The sequence below is a fragment of the Populus alba genome, chromosome 6 (assembly GCF_005239225.2).
Source record: "Populus alba chromosome 6, ASM523922v2, whole genome shotgun sequence".
Taxonomy (NCBI): Eukaryota; Viridiplantae; Streptophyta; class Magnoliopsida; order Malpighiales; family Salicaceae; genus Populus; species Populus alba.
In genome coordinates this window covers 3,038,306-3,057,896 of record NC_133289.1, presented here as the reverse complement: position 1 = coordinate 3,057,896, position 19,591 = coordinate 3,038,306, and the positions used below count along the sequence as shown (strand labels likewise).

Here is a 19,591-nt window from a genome sequence, read left to right as displayed (position 1 = left end):
TTTCATCTGTATTTCCACCTATATATTCAATTTTTTTAAACAAATATATAAACATTTGTTAAATATTAACAAATATATATTTATCTTGACTTGTAGGGTTGAGTTGAAAAATATTTTAAACAAATATGTAAACATCGATCATAAATGAATTGCTAAAGATCACTAGACTTGTCATGTCGCTTGCATCGATCATTTTGTCACCTGGAGCCGAAGGATAACAAAAGTGGGCCCACTGTGATGGTAAGAATATGAGTGATGACATGGGAAAAGGGGGCCCACTTGTGGCCCCACTTTGTGTTGAAGATGGGCAATGCTAGAATTTGGTGACGTGGTGTTTAACTACCATCATTGCATGCCACATCATGGCTTCTGTAGGGCTTGCTTCCCAGCTTGGTAATATAATGACGTATATAGTGATTTCTTAATTTCTTTTAATCAAAAATATATTAAAAATATACATGTTAAAACTATCAAGAAATATAAAAAAAATGAATTTTTTAATTAAAAAATATTTTAGAAATTACTTTGTATCAAATTATCACGAATGATAATATTTTTTTAATTTAGATTTTGAGTTCAATGATTGATTCATGAATATTATTAATTTGGTAATATATTTCATCCGTTGATGTGATAATTTTTAATTATCATCTCAATTTTGATTTAGGGACCATATGATCCAGTGCTTGCATCCTCGCACATGTTTCATAGATGGGTGAATGTTAAAAATACTTTTCAAAAAGAGAAATTAAGATGGCAAAAATCCATACTACCTTGATTTTTCTCTTCTCATCATGAAGGAGAAAAAGCAGGAACCTTCCTTTTATCTTATCTTATCTGCTATGCGGTGTTGTTTAAATATATAAATTAAAAATAATATTTTTTAAAAAATAATTATGATATTAGCATATTAAAATAATATAAAAATATAAAAAATATTAATTTAAAATATATCTTTTAAAAAATACTTTTAAAATATAAAAACAAATAAATTTTATAAATGATCGCTAAAATTCAAAAAGATAAGTCAATACACAAAATAAAATATTATATCAACTTATATGGTTTTTTTATTTTATTCCACAAAATAAGATGCATTTTAATTTAATATTAATATGTTTATCCAGGGTTGACATGAACATCAACCTCTAATATAATATTTAAAAATGATGTCATTAATGAATTGTTACCTTAACAAGTAAATAAATGAGTTTTTCCGTACATATTCTATTTGCAAAAAAGAAAATAATATTTTTAAATTTAAATAAATTTAAAAACACCCACACACATGTAATTTTTTTTTTTATATATCTTAGAGATCAAAGCTGGTGAACAAACCAGGTGCAATAAATTATGTTGTTTTTTATAGAATATTTATGCAATCAACATATATCCACTTAGACACTTTATTATATATAAAAATAGGAAATATTTTTGAATAAATTAAAAATCAAACATTCAAGTTTAGCACTCAAAATCACTTTATTCCTTGATATTTTATTTTGTGTACCAGCTTATATATACCTTAAGCCAGCTTATTGATATTCACTATGTTACTATCCAATATCCATAAAATGGCAAAACCGTAATATACTAGTCCCTACAAGCCCACTATCACAATCTCCCAAATTATCCGACACTCTTTTTCTTTCAGGTACCCGGTTTCTGCTTTCTAAAAGCCTGCTCTTGCCACTTGAGAACCCAAAAGCACGAAGAACCAAAGCCACCATAAATGTAGCTACAAAGATCACAGTACTAACAAAACTAAGACAGAAATGGCAACAGCAGGAACAAAACTAACAAGGGTTCTTTCAAGATTCTTCATTAATAATGTTAACAACAAACCTTTGAAGGTAATGGGATCCGGTTCTTCTTTTAATGGGTTGGCCAAGTATTCAACATCTGCATCTACAGCGGTGAAGGATTATGAGGATTATAGGAAGTCTCTATACGGTGATATTTCACATAGAGCTTTGCTTGTTGATGCTGTTGGTACTCTTGTTGTTCCCTCACAGCCCATGGCTCAGGTACTAACGTGTGTGTGTGTGTGTCTCTAAACTGTGATTTTGCGTGTTTTGATTTCCGGGCTTAGGGTGTTTTGGTTGTGTGGATTGTGTTATGAGGTTTCCAAGTGGTGATGTTTGTGTTAAATTTTGTTTTTTGCTAGTGATTTTGTTAATATGCCGGGCTCTGAATTTTGTAGTTGATTAGTTAAGTCATTCTCAACATTTCTCAGGAAGATTTTGGGTGGTGTTTCGAGAGCTTGTGTTATCAGTGAAATCAGCTTCTAGCTTAAATCAAAAGCTCCCATCTCTCGTTATATTAGAGCTGAAAGATCTGTGTGTAGATTAGGGGAGTCTGAGTTTGTTTCATTCATGGATTCTGTATGTAACTCTTCCCTGTATAAATATGCACGGTGAATAATTTATGCCTTTCGCTTTGTATAGTTTGTTTACATGTCTGGATAAATTATTCCGGGTGGTATTTAACATTTTCTTTTTTTTGGTTCTCTTGTATATTTGTAAACTAATTTTGATATGAATGGAGTGATAAATTGTTGTTTTGTTGTTGTAGATATATAGACAGATTGGAGAGAAGTATGGAGTGGAGTACTCTGAGGATGAGATATTAAACAGATACCGATGGGCTTATGGGCAGCCTTGGGGCCGATCTCGTCTCAGGTCTGCTCCCTTTTTTACTTTTCGCATTTAGATGGAATTAGTTTATGATTTCCTCGCTGGAATCCATGTACTAGAACTTGTGGATTTTCTTAAAAGATTACTATTCTTGCATCTATTGCCTTTCCGGACTGTTGGAGTAGCAATAATAGTGGTAGCAAAGAAATTATTAAGTCGTTTTGTTAGGTTGTATTGCTATAATGGCTCGTACTGTGTCTTCATCCCTTTTCTTAGGAATGAGTTAAATAACGCTGCCAGCAAGTTGGCTTCTTTAGTAAACTTCTTTCTGCTTGACAGATACATGATACCAGATTCATCATGTGTAAGAAATCTAGAATTATTACATGCAAGTTCTTGAAACTGCAGCTGCAACTGCTTCTAATGTCCCCACAGATGATTCTAGTAGACAAACCATGGTAATTGTGCTAAGATCTTTTGCAAATTTGCTTAGATTTATGGTTGGTAATGGTATCATATTAGGCATGGGCCTGTTTTCACTTTTTCAATGTGCAGGGCATGTTTCAAAAGAGTATTTGATGCGATATGGACAGATTGGACTGTTAAACAATTTAAAATCCTTAAATGGATGCTGGAATGATTTCTAAGAATGTGCTCCAGGGAATCTCAGCGATTCCAGGAAGCAAACTAAAAGCATGAATAGAAATATTAGCACATGGAAAAGAATCAGTTCCATTTTAATGTTCTTTACATATAGCATGGTTGTATATTGTATCTCCTAGATTCCCACACATTCCAAGCATGCTACTTTGTAAAAGTTGTTGAATTTCCTGTCATTATTCTGATATTATCAGTTTTTTCTTCTTCTGAGGGTCCACTAATGACAATTTGGCTTCTAATCCTAATCTTCCTAGGTACAATGTGCAAAGACATATTGTCTACATGAAAAAGGCCAATGGTCACGCATGGATTATATGTCTGTCAAAAATTATCTTGCACTTGTATGCCATGTTTGGCAAGAATTTGTTTTTCTTGTGGTCATCAGCTTGATATTTATTTTTTAATATTTTATCGCAGATATGTAAATGATGGGAGACCCTTCTGGCAGTTTATAGTCAGTTCTTCCACTGGCTGCTCAGATGCTCGGTACTTTGAAGAGCTTTATAGCTACTATACCACTAAAAAGGTACGGTAGATTGTTTGAGCATAGAAAAATTCTTACCTTTGTAATTCATTTGTTATTCTGGCTACAACTTTCATCTGCTGTTTTTTTCAGGCCTGGCACCTCTGTGATCCGGATGCTGAGAAAGTGTTTGAGGCCATCAGAAAAGCGGGTGTAAAATTGGCTGTTGTGTCAAACTTTGACACTCGTCTTAGACCTCTCTTGCGGGCTTTAAACTGTGATCACTGGTTTGATGCCGTGGCAGTTTCAGCTGAAGTAAGAAAATCACATACACAGAGACATGCATTGAATTATTCTCATTTCCTCTCTCTTTGAAATATATCTAAAATGAGAAAAAAAAATTACATGAAATGGTGTACGGGCTTTAATTTTTCATCTGTATATCAAATACTAATAGATCTGTACAGGTTGGTCTACAGTAGTCATTACTCTTGTTCTTAAGAAACTCGGAAACAGAGAAACTAAAGCTGCTCCAAATTTGTAGAATTGCTTTCTTGTCTCGTAGTTATTTTCAAAGAATTGAAAGGTCTGTAGTCTGCATAAGGTTTTTTCCATATTACTATCCAAACTAAAGTAAAGAGAATTTGATTTGTTGGAAGATAAATTTAACGTCCAAACTTTAAATGACTGAGTTTTGTTTCATTTTTGTTGCATTCAGAATTGATCATATGCATGAAGTGCATAGCATTTGGTGATATTCTTATGATATTAAGAATCTTTTCATATGACAAAAATAAATTAAAAAAGGATAAAGTTCCTTGGTATTGGCAATCATTCTGCTCTCTTTCTCTAATCAGGTTGCAGCGGAGAAGCCAAATCCAACAATATTTCTAAAAGCTTGTGAGTTGTTGGAAGTAAAACCAGAAGATGTTGTGCATGTAGGCGATGATCGTAGGAATGATATATGGGGTGCAAGGGATGCAGGCTGTGATGCTTGGCTTTGGGGAAGTGACGTCCACTCCTTTGAGGAGGTAGGCTTCAATAATCAATATAGAACTAGGTGAAAACTGAGGGTGGGGAAGAGATCACATTAATATTTCTTGGAATCCTTAATGTTTCAAATCTCATGACTGTATTTGATCACTAAAGCTCTTGTAAACTTGCATGGAGATGTGTTCACAAACTGCAGCTAGGATTGTTGTATCTGCATTGAAATTGGAAACCAGCCTGTTTATTCTCAAATTGCTTTTGCTAAAATTTGACATAACATGTCAACATCTTTATGGGGATTGTGACCTGACATGCAAAGTATATGTTCGTTTCTAGAGGTGACTATTTTCTGGCTGTAGTTAGCATGTCAGCCAGCTGTTATGGGTTCGGTTTGCTGTAAATAGGATCCAGGTTGCAGTTTGCCATGGTTTTTTGCACGAGACAGTCATTACACACTAAATACCATGACTTGTAGACATTACAATTATCACCGTCATGATCATCATTGTTTGTAATTACCCTTGCCAGAAGTAAGAATGATCGCTTTGATTTCGCTTATGCAGGTTGCGCAGAGGATAGGAGTGCCCGTTTGAGAGATTTTTTCTTGTGTAACAATCTTTAAGAGGCTCTCTATATGTAAAAGGTTTACCTAGACTTTTAAGAAGAGTTTGTGCATAGTGTTCTCTTCTGCTGTGGCCTGTAGAAGGACAAGTGAGGGTAGTAACTAATGTAAGATGAGAATACAGCCGTTTCCTTGTCAAGTAATCGGTCATCTCTTGTAAATCTCGCTTCTATATTGCAAGTTTTCTTATGCAGACAACCTGTTTCTTTTCTTTTTGATGGTATGCAGACAATACATGGTATGTTCTTGACGGTTGTTCGTACTTTTTAGTGGTCCGTTTGCATGGAACGTAGGGTTCTCTGCTAATTTTTTTCTTTAGTTCATCAATCTAGAGAAAAGAGAAAAACCATACTGACAAATCTTACAATTGAAGCCCAGAACTCGATATCCCTGGAAAGGATCAGCACAGTAATTCACGGGTTGTTTTGCAGCAGACCTGCTTGCTGTGGTCCTTCTGAAATATTTACAATTCAATATAGGTAAATATAGTTCATAATTACCTGATTGTTAGTATTTGTTATAGTTGTGAAGGAATTGGCTAGATTATAACAAAGATTAATTGTTATTTTTAACAATGCATTGAGTGAATCTATTTCCTTTTTGAAGATAACAATATACCTTTTGAATTATAATTGCACAATTATATTAGTAACTAGTATAATTATGAGATAATTAGTTAATTTATTGACTGACAAGATAAATTATTATGATAAAATAAGTAAAAATATTTAATTATTTGTATCCTGAAGCCCCCGTAACCAAAGGAAATTGTATTATTTGCAAAACTTGGACATGTAAAAAGGTGCAAAACTTCTACTTGGCACATTTTAGCAGTGCATGCAAAGGCTATTGGTTCAAGTTCAGAAGGTTCAGACAACACTCGCAGGAGCTGGGTTAATTTGACGGATAACGTGTTTGGTACTATTTAACGACTATTTTATAAAATAAATTTTATTTGAAATTTTATTGAGATAATATTTTTTTAGTTTTTAAAATTTATTTTAATATTAATATATTAAAATAATTAGAAAATAAAAAAAAACTCAAAAGAAAATAAATAATATATATCTTTGATTTTTTCAAAAAACACTTTTGAATCACAAAAATAAACAAGATTTCAGAGCTGTCATTGCTATTTTTGTGATTTTATTTATTTTTATTTTTTTATAATTTTAATGTGTTTATATAAAAAAAAATCTAAAAAAATATTTTAATATATTTTTAAACAAAAAATACTTTTAAAAACACACATTACACCATAATACCAATCACATATTTCATATTAATTTAAATGAGCATTTCTTAATTTTTATTTTTACCCCATTAAATAATTAAAGTTGCATTATAGATTAAAGTTCCAATTTTTATTTTTTGACCAATTAAATAATTGTCCAATATAAGCTAAAGACCCAAACACATTGATGGAATATTTGGAAATGTGATAACAGTTATGATTCAAAATGTTTTTCGCTTGAAAATGCATGAAAATAATATTTTTTTATTTTTGAAAAATTACCTTTGACATCCTTTTATCAAAAATCAAAACAATAGGAATATATATATATATATATATATTTTAAGTATTTTTTTTTTATTTTTATAGAAAACACAATTTCAATTACATTCTCTTCCAACTCAAAACCTTAAAAAAAACCTAAAAAAGCCCTAATTATATGAGTTATGAATTAATTCAATTTTACAAATTAAAAATAAAATAAAATAAAAATAAAATCAATCAGTTCAATTTGATTCAGTTTAGTTCAAAATTGAAAATTCTTTAAAAATAATGAATTTGATTGGATATTTTTTTTATTTAAACCAAATTCAACCAAGCTCGCCTGATAAAAAATAAACTTGATAGTTTTCAAGAGAGAGTTAAAAAAAAAAGTCAGTAAAATAAAATCAAGTAAGCTATCAGAAAGCCCATTTCCATAACCAGGCCCGACTAAACCAATCTAATAAAGACACAAACAATGAAAAACGACTCTCTCGTAGGCGGGAAAAAAACCCAGGCACACCAAAAATAGGGCTTTTCAAATTTTCAAACATCAACTATTGACTCCCTCCCTCTCTCCAAAAATCGAAAATGGAGAGAATCCACGTCGCCGTCAGAGCAAGACCATTATCAGCAGAAGACGCAAAATCTACTCCATGGAGAATCTCCGGAAGCTCCATTTTCATCCCTAATTACTCCAATAAATTCGAATTCGGTGCTGTCAAGTTCACATTCCACTTTTTTGAATTTTTTTTTAAATAAATTTTTTTTAGGTTTTACCTCCGGTTTGCTAATTTTTAAATTTTTTTTGCTGCTTAGATCGTGTTTTTGGTGAAGCGTGTAAGACTGAGGAGGTTTATAGATCCAAAACTAAAGAAATCGTCACTGCTGCCGTTCGTGGATTCAACGGTAAATTTTGAAAGTAATTAAGATTTTAATTAGTGAATTGGATTAACTCAAGAGTGTAATTATGGTTTTTAGGGACTGTATTTGCTTATGGACAAACTAACAGTGGAAAGACGCATACAATGAGAGGGACATCTAATGAGCCTGGCGTGATTCCTCTTGCTGTGCATGATTTGTTTCATATAATACAACAGGTAATTTTAATTTGAATCTAATTTTAGTTGCATGTTAATTGAGATTTACACAATTTTCTGGGTTTATTTTATTGTTTTGTTTAATGTTGAAATTTTTAATTAGCTTTTAGATGGCAGTGAGCCTTTCCTTTCTGGACATGTTTTAGGAGTTTATAGAGAAGAATTTAAGTGTTTATGGAGAGGAGAGGAAGAGAAAGAAAGAATTCTGTTTTGTATTGCCTTTGATGATTAAAATGATAAACGAGCTAGCTACGTATACAAGGTTCTCTATTCTAACTCCATAAATGTTCTGACTTCCATTAACAAAAGTAATAGTTTGACATGCAGTTTGACAACAAACTATTGCTAATTCCATAAATGTTCTAACTTCCATCTTGATTAAAAGTTTCCATTTGATTCACTCTATTAACACCATTGACAAAAGATTTATAGCTTGCTACCGTTCCCATATTAACTGCTTGATTAGGTAAAACTCAAGACTATTTCCCAAATTTCTTGAAAATATTGTGGAATCATTTGGTACTCCAAACTGTTTTTGCACTCTAACTCCATAAATCCAATAATAATGATTTTGTGAAATACCACATAACCGTCACCATTTACCCCCAAATGATTAACAGCGTCTACAAAAGATTGTGAATTCCGTAAGACCCCAAAATTAGTCCCTTACAAACAAGTACTAACTTTTCTCCTAAATATTCAATCCATTTACTCTATTCTCAAAGAACTGGTTATTTTGGGTGGTAACACCAAGGACTATTCTGAATTTACTTTTCTAAAATTCTGGACCGAGTCCTCCAGTTTCTTGATTTCTGCGATTATGGTCCTTTTTTATGGTAAAAATTTACATAAACAAGAATTAAGTGTTTATAGGGAAGAAGAGAAGTTGTAATTTACAAAGGAAGACAAAGAAACGATTCTGCTTTACATTTCCTTCGATGATTAAAATGATAAACGAGCTAGTTATTTATACAAGGTTACCAATTTTGTTGTAGCAGCTACATAATCTTACCAAATGCCACATGTTACATCATCTTTATTACCCACAACCATTCAATCGATGCCACATGTCCCTCCAAAATTAAGTTTTACTTTGACTCATAACAATGCCAAACTAGACGACCCTTTTAATCTCTGCAAAAGATTGTGCATTGTATTGATGGAGTTGAAATCACAAGGACACGGAAAGGTCATTCGTGAAACACAAGAGAGTGAGACCTTGGCATCCTCGATAATAATTATAATTTGTTGAAATAGCTTTAACAATTTAGTAAAAGTTTGGATATGTATATTTAATTTTGCAAGGAATTTTTTTTACTCTTACTTGATGAGACTTTAATTTGTAAATTAGGATGTGGACCGGGAGTTTCTGTTGAGAATGTCTTATATGGAGATATATAATGAAGATATTAATGACTTATTGGCTCCCGAACATCGAAAGTTGCAAATTCATGAAAGTACAGAGGTACTCAAAATTTCTGTTTCTTGGAGATTATGTGCTATATTGCCAAGATTGTTGCTAGCTATTTGTTTTTGTTTTGTGTACGTAGAGAGGAATATATGTAGCTGGATTGCGTGAAGAAATAGTTGCCTCTCCCCAACAAGTTCTCGACCTTATGCAGTTTGGAGAATGTAAGTTATTTTTAGACGTAAAGTTAATATTTTTGGATTTTTGTTAGAAACCACCATTTTATTACGTTGGCTTTTTGATGATTAATTGGTTTCTGTCTTTTCTTCATCGAATTTTAGCTCACAGGCACATTGGAGAGACAAACATGAACTTGTATAGTAGTAGGTCCCACACTATTTTCCGTATGGTAAGATCAAATTCTCCTCCCACTGATTTTGTTTGTTTTATACGATCATTTTCCTTATATTCATTATTGAACAGATTATTGAGAGTAGAGATAGGACTGGGGATGAGGACAGTAGCAACTCATGTGATGCTGTACGTGTATCGGTTTTGGTATGTGATTCAGTGTATTGTGTTTCCTTTTATCTTTATGATGGTTATGCTTCTTTCTGTTGTCGTTATGGTAATTAGTATGGATGTTTTTTTTTCTAGAATTTGGTGGACCTTGCTGGTTCTGAACGGGCGGCAAAAACTGGAGCAGAAGGTGTTCGGCTCAAAGAGGGTTCACACATAAATAAAAGCTTAATGACACTTGGCACTGTCATTAAGAAATTGAGTGAGGGTGCAGAAAGCCAAGGGTATTTTCTATATTTGTGTGACTATCTTTATTTTTTAATGACTTCATGCACTTTAACTGTTTTTATTATTCAATTTGATCTAGGGGTCATGTTCCATATAGAGATAGCAAACTCACACGCATTTTGCAGCCCGCTTTGGGTGGAAATGCAAATACAGCTATAATATGCAACATAACTCTTGCACAGGTAACATTCTGTAGCCATTCAAATTTATCTTGGTTAACATTGTTAAAAGCTCAAGTGTTATGATTTCATCTGTTTTTTATGCTGCTAATCACGTTTGTTGATAGTAGATTCATGCAGACGAGACAAAGAGTAGTCTACTGTTTGCAAGCAGAGCGTTGCGTGTCACGAATTGTGCACATGTGAATGAGGTATTTTTTTGCTTTCTTGCACTAACTAAACTGTATTGTACTTATTTTTATGCTTTCTAAGTTCAAAAACTCTTTTAAAGTGTTTCATAATTTGAGCTTATGTTTTGATGCCAGCATATCGTCTCTGGATGTCATTTCTTTTCTTTTCTTTTGGAGGAGTAACCAATGTTTTCTTCATGCTAGATTTTGACAGATGCTGCCTTGTTAAAGCGTCAAAAGAAAGAGATTGAGGAGCTTCGGGAAAAATTACGGGTTAGCCCCCTTAACATGATAGGTGCAGTTATTTTTTCATACTTTCGAAAGTTGCTCACCTTTTAACTATTATTGATTTCAATCCAGGGTTCTCAATCCGAACACCTAGGAAAGGAGATTCTCAATCTTCGAAACACATTATTACAGGTTCAATCATCTTGCTTTTGATATTAATTTTTTCATATGCATGGAATGATTTGTGTTTAGATGTTGAAAATATTTTTTGCAGTCTGAACTGGAGAGGGAGCGCATAGCTTTGGAATTGGAGGAGGAAAAGAGAGCTCAGGTTGAACGTGAGAAGGTTTTGCAAGAGCAAGCTAAGAGAATTAAAAACTTGAGTTCAATGGTGTTGTTCTCTAATCGGGATGAGAGTCGTGATCAACATAAGAGGGTTTGTATGACTTCCTTATAATTCATCAAAAACATATGTTTGATGCGCCTTCCTATAATTTCTGTGCAAAAAATGTAGGATGGTGGATATTATTGGTGGTAGGTATTAGTTTGGGGAGTACAAGTTGATGATTAGTTACTTTCTTCTAGACTAAGAATAATTCGTCAATTGCATTGGTAATGGAGTTTAGTGCACCTTTTTATTTTCAGATAGGATCTCAACTCCCAAGGTCACATAAATGGGTTTGATCATATTTGTGGCGCTAATTTGGAGCAGTTGAGATTCCTCAAAATATGTTTTTATTTCTAATTTTTTATTGATATTTTCTTCGTATTTGCGTGAATTCGAGTTAGAGTGAATTGCTTGTAGTCCATGGAGTGAATAGCTAGGCGGCTGGCCAATTTTTTGGGATGTTGTCTTTTTACTGCATTCACACTTAGAGTGGATTGTCTGTCACAAGGCAGCTACATTTCTCGATTCTATGGTGGAAAGATTCGAGGGAAGACTAGCTTACAGGAAGGGGCTTCTCATTTAGAAAGGACTTAGAGAATGGAGACCTAGATTGGATATCATTGTCTGATTTACTTTATTTATTTGTTCAATTTTTGTTTTAGTGGTGCAGATGCTGTAAAAGGTTGCAAAACTTTTTGTTGATGAGAGACCAACAATGAGTTAAAAAATAACCCCTTACGTAGTTCTTACGGAGTTTCGTTACATTCTGCAGGGGAAGAGACGAGACACATGGTGCCCTGGAAATCTTGCACGGGAAACTCTTCAAGAGGTATTATGTTTGCTGTTACTAAAATGCTTAAGTTTATCTCCTGTTAGTCATGAAACTGGAAACTCTTTGCTAGATCATATTTGAGGTCAAAATTCAAGAGTGAACCTATGCATGTTGAAGTTGATTGTAAACAGTGATGGATATTTGTTGCAATGTTTAATCATTGAGTAGAGGTAACATAATCCTGTTTTCACTTGGACACAACCACCCAGGGGGTGTAAGGGATGCCATCTCTCAAGAAACGAGGACAAGGCTACGTGGCCAGCGTGTGTGTGGTTCCGTAGTTTGACAATGTTCACTCAAAGAAACTGAACTGTAATTGAGTGTCTGTAAGTATACATAAGTAATGAAAGTTCGAAATCCAGCTTTAACTTTGCATTCAATTGTTAAACAAAGGTGGACAGCAGTATTGCTTGAAGTTCTCGCACAACCAAAGTAGGAGCATCCTATAATCATAGAATATAATAAACGTTTTTTGATGCAGTTTGCCCATATATAGTAGTTTGTACACTGTTCTATCATGAATTGACTTGGTCTGATGGTTTGACATTTTAGGTATTGCCTTATTAATGGATTATCATCTGAAATCTTAGCACAATTTGCACAAATAGAAAACCATGGCATAGGGCAGTGGTACTTGTGTGTGTGTTAGGAAGTTTCGCTTGATTTATGACCGGGATTCACTGGGATTTCTGTCATATATTGTCTTATGAAATTATTGAGATGATCAAGCACATTGATAACTAGTTTGTACTGGAATCAGGAATTTGCACCGTAACTATGTGTTGAGAAAAGCTATGGAATATTGCACAATAAATTGGATTTAGGCTGATTTGCTAGCTTATAATCTTCTGCTTTGCTTTAGGTGGATCCCAATACCCAGCCAAGGGCCTCTGCTATAAAACCAATGAAAGATAGAAGTGATATGGGACCACTTTTACCCTTTCAAGAATTGGTCAGCGAGATTGAAGTTGGGGATGACGTCAATATGCAAAGTGAAGATTGCCAAAATAATGCATCAGAAGACTGCACCCTTCCTGATCCATGTTCTTTATTGCATGTGACAAATAGGAGAAAGGCGCCACCTAGGAAGAAAAGCTCAACTGCGGTTTGTGCCCTTTCTTTTTATCTATATACCCTCTCATTTATCTGTTGATGCACTAATATGTGTTTGGGTGTCAGGAGGACCATGAATGGGCAGAAATACAAGTGGAATATGAGGAGTTGCTTCAGAAACTTGAAACTCAGGTTGTTATTCTTCTTTAGCACATCTGTTTTTAGGAGATGGATGTGGATATTCACTCATTTCTCCATTTGTTTAATTTTTATATTTTTACCATGCAGAGAACTACGAGTGAGATACAGATTGATTGTTTAAGAAGACAGCTTGGTGAGACTAATTTGATTCAATGTGTGAAATGTAGTAATTATCTTACTTCTGATGGCAATACAAGTACCAATAATTTGGACAAAAACGTAAGTCTAAGGGAGTCAGAGGCCATTATTGTGATCAAACAACTTCAAGATAAGGTTTGTTTTTTTTCCTTCTTCCTCAATTTCTTGTTTGTTAATAACCTTTTGTTTTTAAATCTTTGAATTTTATGTTTTTTTCTCTGGTTCATATTGTTCCTAGAATTTCTTCATCTTCTGTTTCCACTACATGTGATTTAAACTTATTTTTTCGTTGTTTAGATTAAAATGTTAGAAATGGAGAAGTCCTCTAGTCAGCAAAATCTAGACAATGTTGTTGAGCTAGCAACAGAGCAAAATATATGTGCTAGGGAGACGTTTGAAGAGGTAAGTATGAGCCATCAATGAATTTTCTGTGTTTTCTAAGATGTGCTTATGGGCAAATTTATGAACTGCTTGAATATGATACTATAAATACCTACCAAGATGTTTCCAAAAGATGATATATTAGTGATGTCTTTGCTGTGGTTTCCAAGAGGTATTCATGGTCTTCATCAATAAAAGTACAAAATTATATGCATTTTAATGTTGGTATTTTTTAACTTCCGTTTGGTTTTCATTGGTTAATGAAAGGTAACTGGTATTCGTTCTTCATTTCAGCTATGCATTTATAGTAAAATTTATTGCGTTTACTTTATGTTGGAAAATTTGTAATGCTTCTGTCTTTTCTATTGTGATCTCTTAGCTCCATGAAGAGCTTCAAAATGCACGAGAGGAGACGAGGATTGCTCATGAACAACTTAACATTATTGATGTAGGTGACTTTTACTTTTCTTTTATGCCTAGTTTGTTTGCTGGAAAGTATTTTTTTTTTTGAAAAGTGAATTATTTTTCAATGTAATGAAAAATAAGTTGGAAAATACTTTTCAGTTTGGTTTTGTTATGGAAAATAAGCTGGAAAATAACTTATTAGTGTTTTATTTTTTTTTCAAGTTTATTAAAATAATACGGAACAAATATTACAAATTAAAAAGTTGAATGATAATGAAATTGAAAAAAAATAGAATTTCATTAATTATCTCAAATAAAATAAATAATAATAAAAATAATAGAGATCAAATCTAAAAAATAAAAAAAATTGAAAGATGAAAAAATTAAAATAATAATAATTAACATTTCATAAATTATTTTATATAAAATAAGTAACAATAAAAAAATAAAGACCAAATTTGATAAATAAAAAAATTTTAATTAAAAAATAATAAGGAAAAAGCAAATAATAATTATAAATATAAGGACCAAAATTAATATAAAAATTATATTCTAAGGGATGAAATTAAAAAATAAATATTCAAAACAAAATATATATAGCAATCAAAAGTTTGAGGATCAAATTTGATATAATCAGTAAATAATGATATTTCTAATATATTCACAACTTCTGTAAAGTATTTTCCGCTCAAAAATACTTTCCTGAAAATCAAGTCAAATTTTTCTTTGACTGGAAAGTGTTTTTCGTTGACCAACTTTCTTAATGATAAACAAACACAAGAAAATTTAGAAAGTGGTTTCTTGGAAACCAGTTTTCAAGAAAAAAACACAGACTTAATCTCTTGAGCATTCCTAGTCAGTCCTTGTTCTTTATATTTTCTGTACTTAATATATGTATTTGTCCGCAATGTTTTTGTTCTTTATGTTTTTGAGTTCTTATTCCTATTCTCTTAACTAGAGGTGAATTTTAACTCTGATAAAGGTTTCATTGGAGATTGAAGACATCATGTCTGAAGTTAAGAACTCAAAAGAAGTTGTTGAAAGCTGTTCCTCTCTTTTGGATGACGTTTTCCAGAGTTTTTCTTCTATATCTAATGCAATAAGTGTGAGTAATCTTGAAATATGAACTGATTGCTTATTTTATTTTATGACTGTTCATTATGCGAATACCTTCTGGATGTGTGGCAGGCTCTTTGTTTTCTTTGAATCTATATTAGACTATGTTTTAGGGGGCACGGTTTGAATAAAGTAATTCGTTGCAATGCAGGATTTCAAGGCTTTGATCTGCCAGAGCTCTCATGAACAAGGATTAATCATTAGTAGTCATGAGAAGTTATACCATTGCATGAAGCAAAAAGTTGATGAAGTGGAGAATGAAAAGGTATGGTTGTTTCTCTCTTCAATGCAGGGGACTATAGCTAAATGAACCGCAGTAGTGATAAAGAGATAACGCAGTTCTATTTGTTTGTTACAGATAAGAAAACAGAAATTACTAAATGAAATCTACTATTTCCTTTTAGTTCTTTTCTGGCTATATCTGCTAAATAAATTAAAATTTTCAAATGCAGCTCCTTTTACACAAAGAATCTATGGGTCTTCAGAAACAGATACAAGAACTGAGACACAATACTCAAAATTATGAAGAGTCTTTGAGAGTAAGAAAGCTTGTTTAAATGGTTAATTTGACTTAACTCACGTATGCATAACATGCATGGCTTGATGTACTTGTCTTATTCCTTTGGTTGTTGCAGGCACTTACAGAACATCAGAATTTTGAAAAGGAGGAATTTCTTTCTCAAATTCAAAATCTTCAAAAGGAATTATCATGTTTATCTTCTTGTTTCTTGGCAAAAGAAAAGGAAAATTTGAGAAAAGATCTTGAGAAAACAAAAGTGAAATTGAAAGAGACTGAATCCAAGCTCAAGAATGCTGTTCAAGAGAAAACCAAACTTGAGGTTTTGTACTATATGCATAATTTCCTACCATGCCAATTAAATCATATGATTTAGATTATAATTCATCACTTCATGTTTGTAGGGTCAAAAAACATTTGCTGAAAGGGAGGTAAAACGATTGCATGGTCAGAAGACTCTTCTTGAGCGTGACATTAGCAAACGTGACTCCCTGGCTGGTAGAAGACGTGATTCAATGGTTGACAGGAGTTCAAAGATGTTTGATCCAAAAAAGTCAAAGGGTCTTGCGGCTTCTTTTGAAGAGACAATGCAGGTGGTGACCTTGAATATTAATATCTGTTTCGTACACCTTGCATCGAACATCTGTAATCTAGCTATCAATTACCCTTGCTTGAATTAATCATGCGGATGACTTCATATCTTATCTTCTTTTTTTCCCATGTCATTTTTGTATTGTTTAGGAAGATTACAGAAATTTGGAAGTTCTTGCATTTGAAATGGAAGCAACTATTGCTTCTTTGGAAGAGGAAGTAACTGCTGCACACAAGGAAAAGGAAGAGGCTATATCAAGAAATGAAAGTTTGGCTTCAGAGTTGGAGGCCCTGACAGAAAAGCTTAACATATCAAATGCTGAAGTGAATGTGTTGCAGGAAGATGCTTCACGCCTTGTAAGTTTTTCCTCTTACATCTCCCCTGTTCACCAGTTTCTTTAATTCTTCATTAAAGCTGAAAGACTATTGTGTATTTGTGCTACTTTGTGCATCTTGTTTTTCTGTCTCTAGAGACTAAGGTTGGAAGAATCCACTTTGGACCAGCGAAAATTGGAAAATTCTATAAGATTGTTAGCAGAACAAAAGGAAGAGTTGGCAATGGTAAGCTCATGTTTTGTCTAATCTCTTAGAAATTAATTTACTATTTTTCTTGTTTTCATTGACAGAATTTTGGTCATGGGATTTTGTCTGATTTTGCAGCAACTTAGTGATTCCCTTTTGGAAATGGAGGAGGAAAAGGCAATATGGTTTTCCAAGGAGAAAGCTTCCATTGAAGTAATAGAAGAAAAAGGTGCAGAGATTACAGCAATGACCAAAGCAATGTCAGAGGTAAGCGACAAATTTCCACTTAAAGAATTTTTCAATACGCCATTCTATTTCAAATTCTGTGCTGTGTTCAGGGTCTGGTGGGGATACTGTAATGTCATAATTTGCTTGTCTCGTCCAAATTTATTTTGAGAATGAACACCATTTCTTTTAGCGTACATGATTGCTTTGTTTTATTATACCCACTTGTCTGTTAGTTTGATTATGGATGTGTTACAATAGGTCAGAAACGAATTAGAGTCCTGTAGGGAAGAATGCAAGGTCCTCACAGAAAAACTTGCATGTTCTGAGGAAAATGCCGAGCGGGAGAAGAAATCAAGGTATATATTATATTCTAAATAAACATGTTCGATAGGCATGTTTTCTGTATTTTTTTTTGCATCATTAGTGACCTTATTGCTGGCGACTGGCTATTCCTCAAAGTCGAACTCTTTTCTGATCCAGTGCAGAGAAGTCTCTAGAGATTGATCAACTGAAAAATCATCTGATAAGGGCTGATATTGAGAGCAAACAATCTCAAGAGGTGAGATACAGGTTCATTTTCATGTGATAAGTTTTTTTATACAACATATTATTAGCTTATTACTCTATTTGGAAAGCAGAATCAATCAATTTCTTTTTTCCTCTTATGCTCCAGACGTTGAAATCAAATCTGGACACTCTCTCCATGGAACTTGATTGTGCTCGCGGGAAAGTGAATGCACTTGAGAAGGAAATGATTATTCTGAGCAAGGAGCGAGATGATCTATTTACTCAAATTAGAGGGTTGGATACAAGATTAGAACCAGAAAATGACTTCCAGGTTCGATCTACATGCATTGTTTGCAAAATGAATTTACATTTGAAAAAAGGGAAAAGGGCAGACTCTCTCTCTCTCTCTCTCTCTCTCAATTTAGTGATTTACTTGGTCACGTGGTTTTTTTGACAGAATCTTCAAAACAAACTACTCAGTATAACAAGTGAAAGGGACAAGTGGATTAGGCATTGTGATGACATGGTAGGTTGGTTATTAATTCTTTTGTAGATTTGGCACCCCATTTATCTCAGAAAGGTCTGATACCGTGAATTTGTTCCAGTTACTGGAGTCTAAAGTTCAAGTTGAGGAACTTAATGGGAGAATCTCTAGCATGGAGGCCAAAATGAAGAATGTAAGTATCTACACAATTGTATTCATCCGATTCAAGATCTAGCATTACTTGTGTGTTTCATCCCAGAATCAAAGAGTTAGAAATGCTCTTTAAGCTGCTCTACCATGGGCTAATTACATATAACTCGATCTTCTTTTCTTTCTCGAACCTAAAAAGACGCGTTCCCCATCCATTAGTAGCATCACATTACATCAGTTTGAAGGAGGAAGTCCCTCAAACATTGAGATTTGTTGTTTAGTCATTTTCTTCAAGCGAATCCTTTTTGATCTAGTGAAACATATCATGTGTTGCTCAAATGCAAGCAGGAAGAAGCCATGAACAACAAGGAAAGGGCAAAATTTAGAATGAGGCTTCGAGGGACACAAGCAAAGTCAGATGCCTTCCATTTTAGATACAAGGAAGCAGTAAATGAGTTGGCATTCATGAACAGAAACTACGAGGTGGCTTCAAAGAAGCTGAAGAACCAGTTAGCTTCCTATGGAATTGAGATCCTCAACCTCAAGAAGCAAATCGCTGCCTTAACCGGGCAAAGAACTGATCATTAAACAACAGTAGTTGGGTCCAATTTTTACATGTTAGCTAATTATTTATCCAGGATACAGCACAGCAGCTTACCATTGTCAATATGTACATTAACATGCTATTTCTCTAATGAAAATAGAGTAGAAAATTCACGAGTAGATATTAAATTTCATTAAAAAAAGTTATCTTTAAACTTTTAGGGTTGAAATAGATAGACACAAATTTTTAAATAGAAAATTGAAACCAACTAGGGCTCACGTGTATTCAAATTTAAAAAAGTCATTTTTATTTATTTGTTTGGTATTGTGGTAATTTTTATTTATAATTTGTAAAAAATTGTTTTATATAAAGTATTTTTGATTGAGGTTAATTTGATATTTATGTATGTTTGGTTAAAAACCGTGGTTTAAATTAAAGTTGAATAAAAAGTAGTTTAATATGTTTGGTTATGAATACTTTTGAAATTGAGATTATAAAATAATTTTTTAAAAATATATATTAATATTGATGATTTTTAATTTAAATATTATAAATTTAATTATTGCTATTACATCATGAAATAAATAATTTTTTTTATTATTTCATTAAACTATATACAATTTCATCACGTATGAAATATATTTAATAAGAACTATAATTTTCTTGGTTTTCTAAGTATACAATATCATGTAAAGTATAATTAAGAATAAAATTGAGATTGTGATTAAATTATATAAATATTATGTCATCAAACAATCTTCTTTTAATTTATATAA

General features: G+C 32.8%; 2 protein-coding genes across 2 annotated transcripts; both read left to right on the top strand.

The window, feature by feature from the left end:
- The first annotated feature begins 1,586 nt into the window (after positions 1-1,586).
- LOC118053095 (uncharacterized) lies at positions 1,587-5,621 on the top strand. Its single transcript, XM_035064251.2, has 6 exons — positions 1,587-2,027; positions 2,575-2,681; positions 3,714-3,822; positions 3,913-4,074; positions 4,617-4,790; positions 5,313-5,621. Exons 1-6 carry the CDS (start codon positions 1,776-1,778, stop codon positions 5,340-5,342), a joined length of 834 nt encoding a protein of 277 aa, XP_034920142.1. The 5' UTR covers positions 1,587-1,775; the 3' UTR covers positions 5,343-5,621.
- A 1,747-nt stretch (positions 5,622-7,368) lies between these two features.
- Positions 7,369-19,195, top strand: LOC118053114 (kinesin-like protein KIN-7O). Its single transcript, XM_035064275.2, has 33 exons — positions 7,369-7,581; positions 7,686-7,775; positions 7,848-7,966; positions 9,318-9,431; positions 9,517-9,598; positions 9,716-9,783; positions 9,858-9,932; positions 10,032-10,177; positions 10,261-10,363; positions 10,471-10,551; positions 10,735-10,803; positions 10,891-10,950; positions 11,033-11,194; positions 11,919-11,975; positions 12,841-13,083; positions 13,158-13,223; positions 13,320-13,505; positions 13,668-13,772; positions 14,131-14,199; positions 15,139-15,261; positions 15,424-15,537; positions 15,725-15,811; positions 15,908-16,111; positions 16,194-16,382; positions 16,531-16,737; positions 16,852-16,941; positions 17,041-17,169; positions 17,389-17,486; positions 17,611-17,689; positions 17,804-17,968; positions 18,095-18,163; positions 18,243-18,314; positions 18,620-19,195. The coding sequence occupies exons 1-33, from the start codon at positions 7,458-7,460 to the stop codon at positions 18,857-18,859; spliced, it is 3,885 nt and encodes a 1,294-aa protein (XP_034920166.1). The 5' UTR covers positions 7,369-7,457; the 3' UTR covers positions 18,860-19,195.
- Positions 19,196-19,591: the final 396 nt, after the last annotated feature.

Excerpts from the sequence above, each read along its gene's own strand:
- LOC118053095 (XM_035064251.2), top strand. The coding sequence starts at position 1,776 with ATGGCAACAGCAGGAACAAAACTAACAAGGGTTCTTTCAAGATTCTTC. Across the intron at positions 4,075-4,616 it reads CCGTGGCAGTTTCAGCTGAA|GTTGCAGCGGAGAAGCCAAA; the intron begins GTAAGAAAATCA and ends TTCTCTAATCAG. Across the intron at positions 4,791-5,312 it reads ACGTCCACTCCTTTGAGGAG|GTTGCGCAGAGGATAGGAGT; the intron begins GTAGGCTTCAAT and ends TCGCTTATGCAG.
- LOC118053114 (XM_035064275.2), top strand. The coding sequence starts at position 7,458 with ATGGAGAGAATCCACGTCGCCGTCAGAGCAAGACCATTATCAGCAGAA. Across the intron at positions 9,432-9,516 it reads AAATTCATGAAAGTACAGAG|AGAGGAATATATGTAGCTGG; the intron begins GTACTCAAAATT and ends TTGTGTACGTAG. Across the intron at positions 13,224-13,319 it reads TTCAGAAACTTGAAACTCAG|AGAACTACGAGTGAGATACA; the intron begins GTTGTTATTCTT and ends TTTACCATGCAG.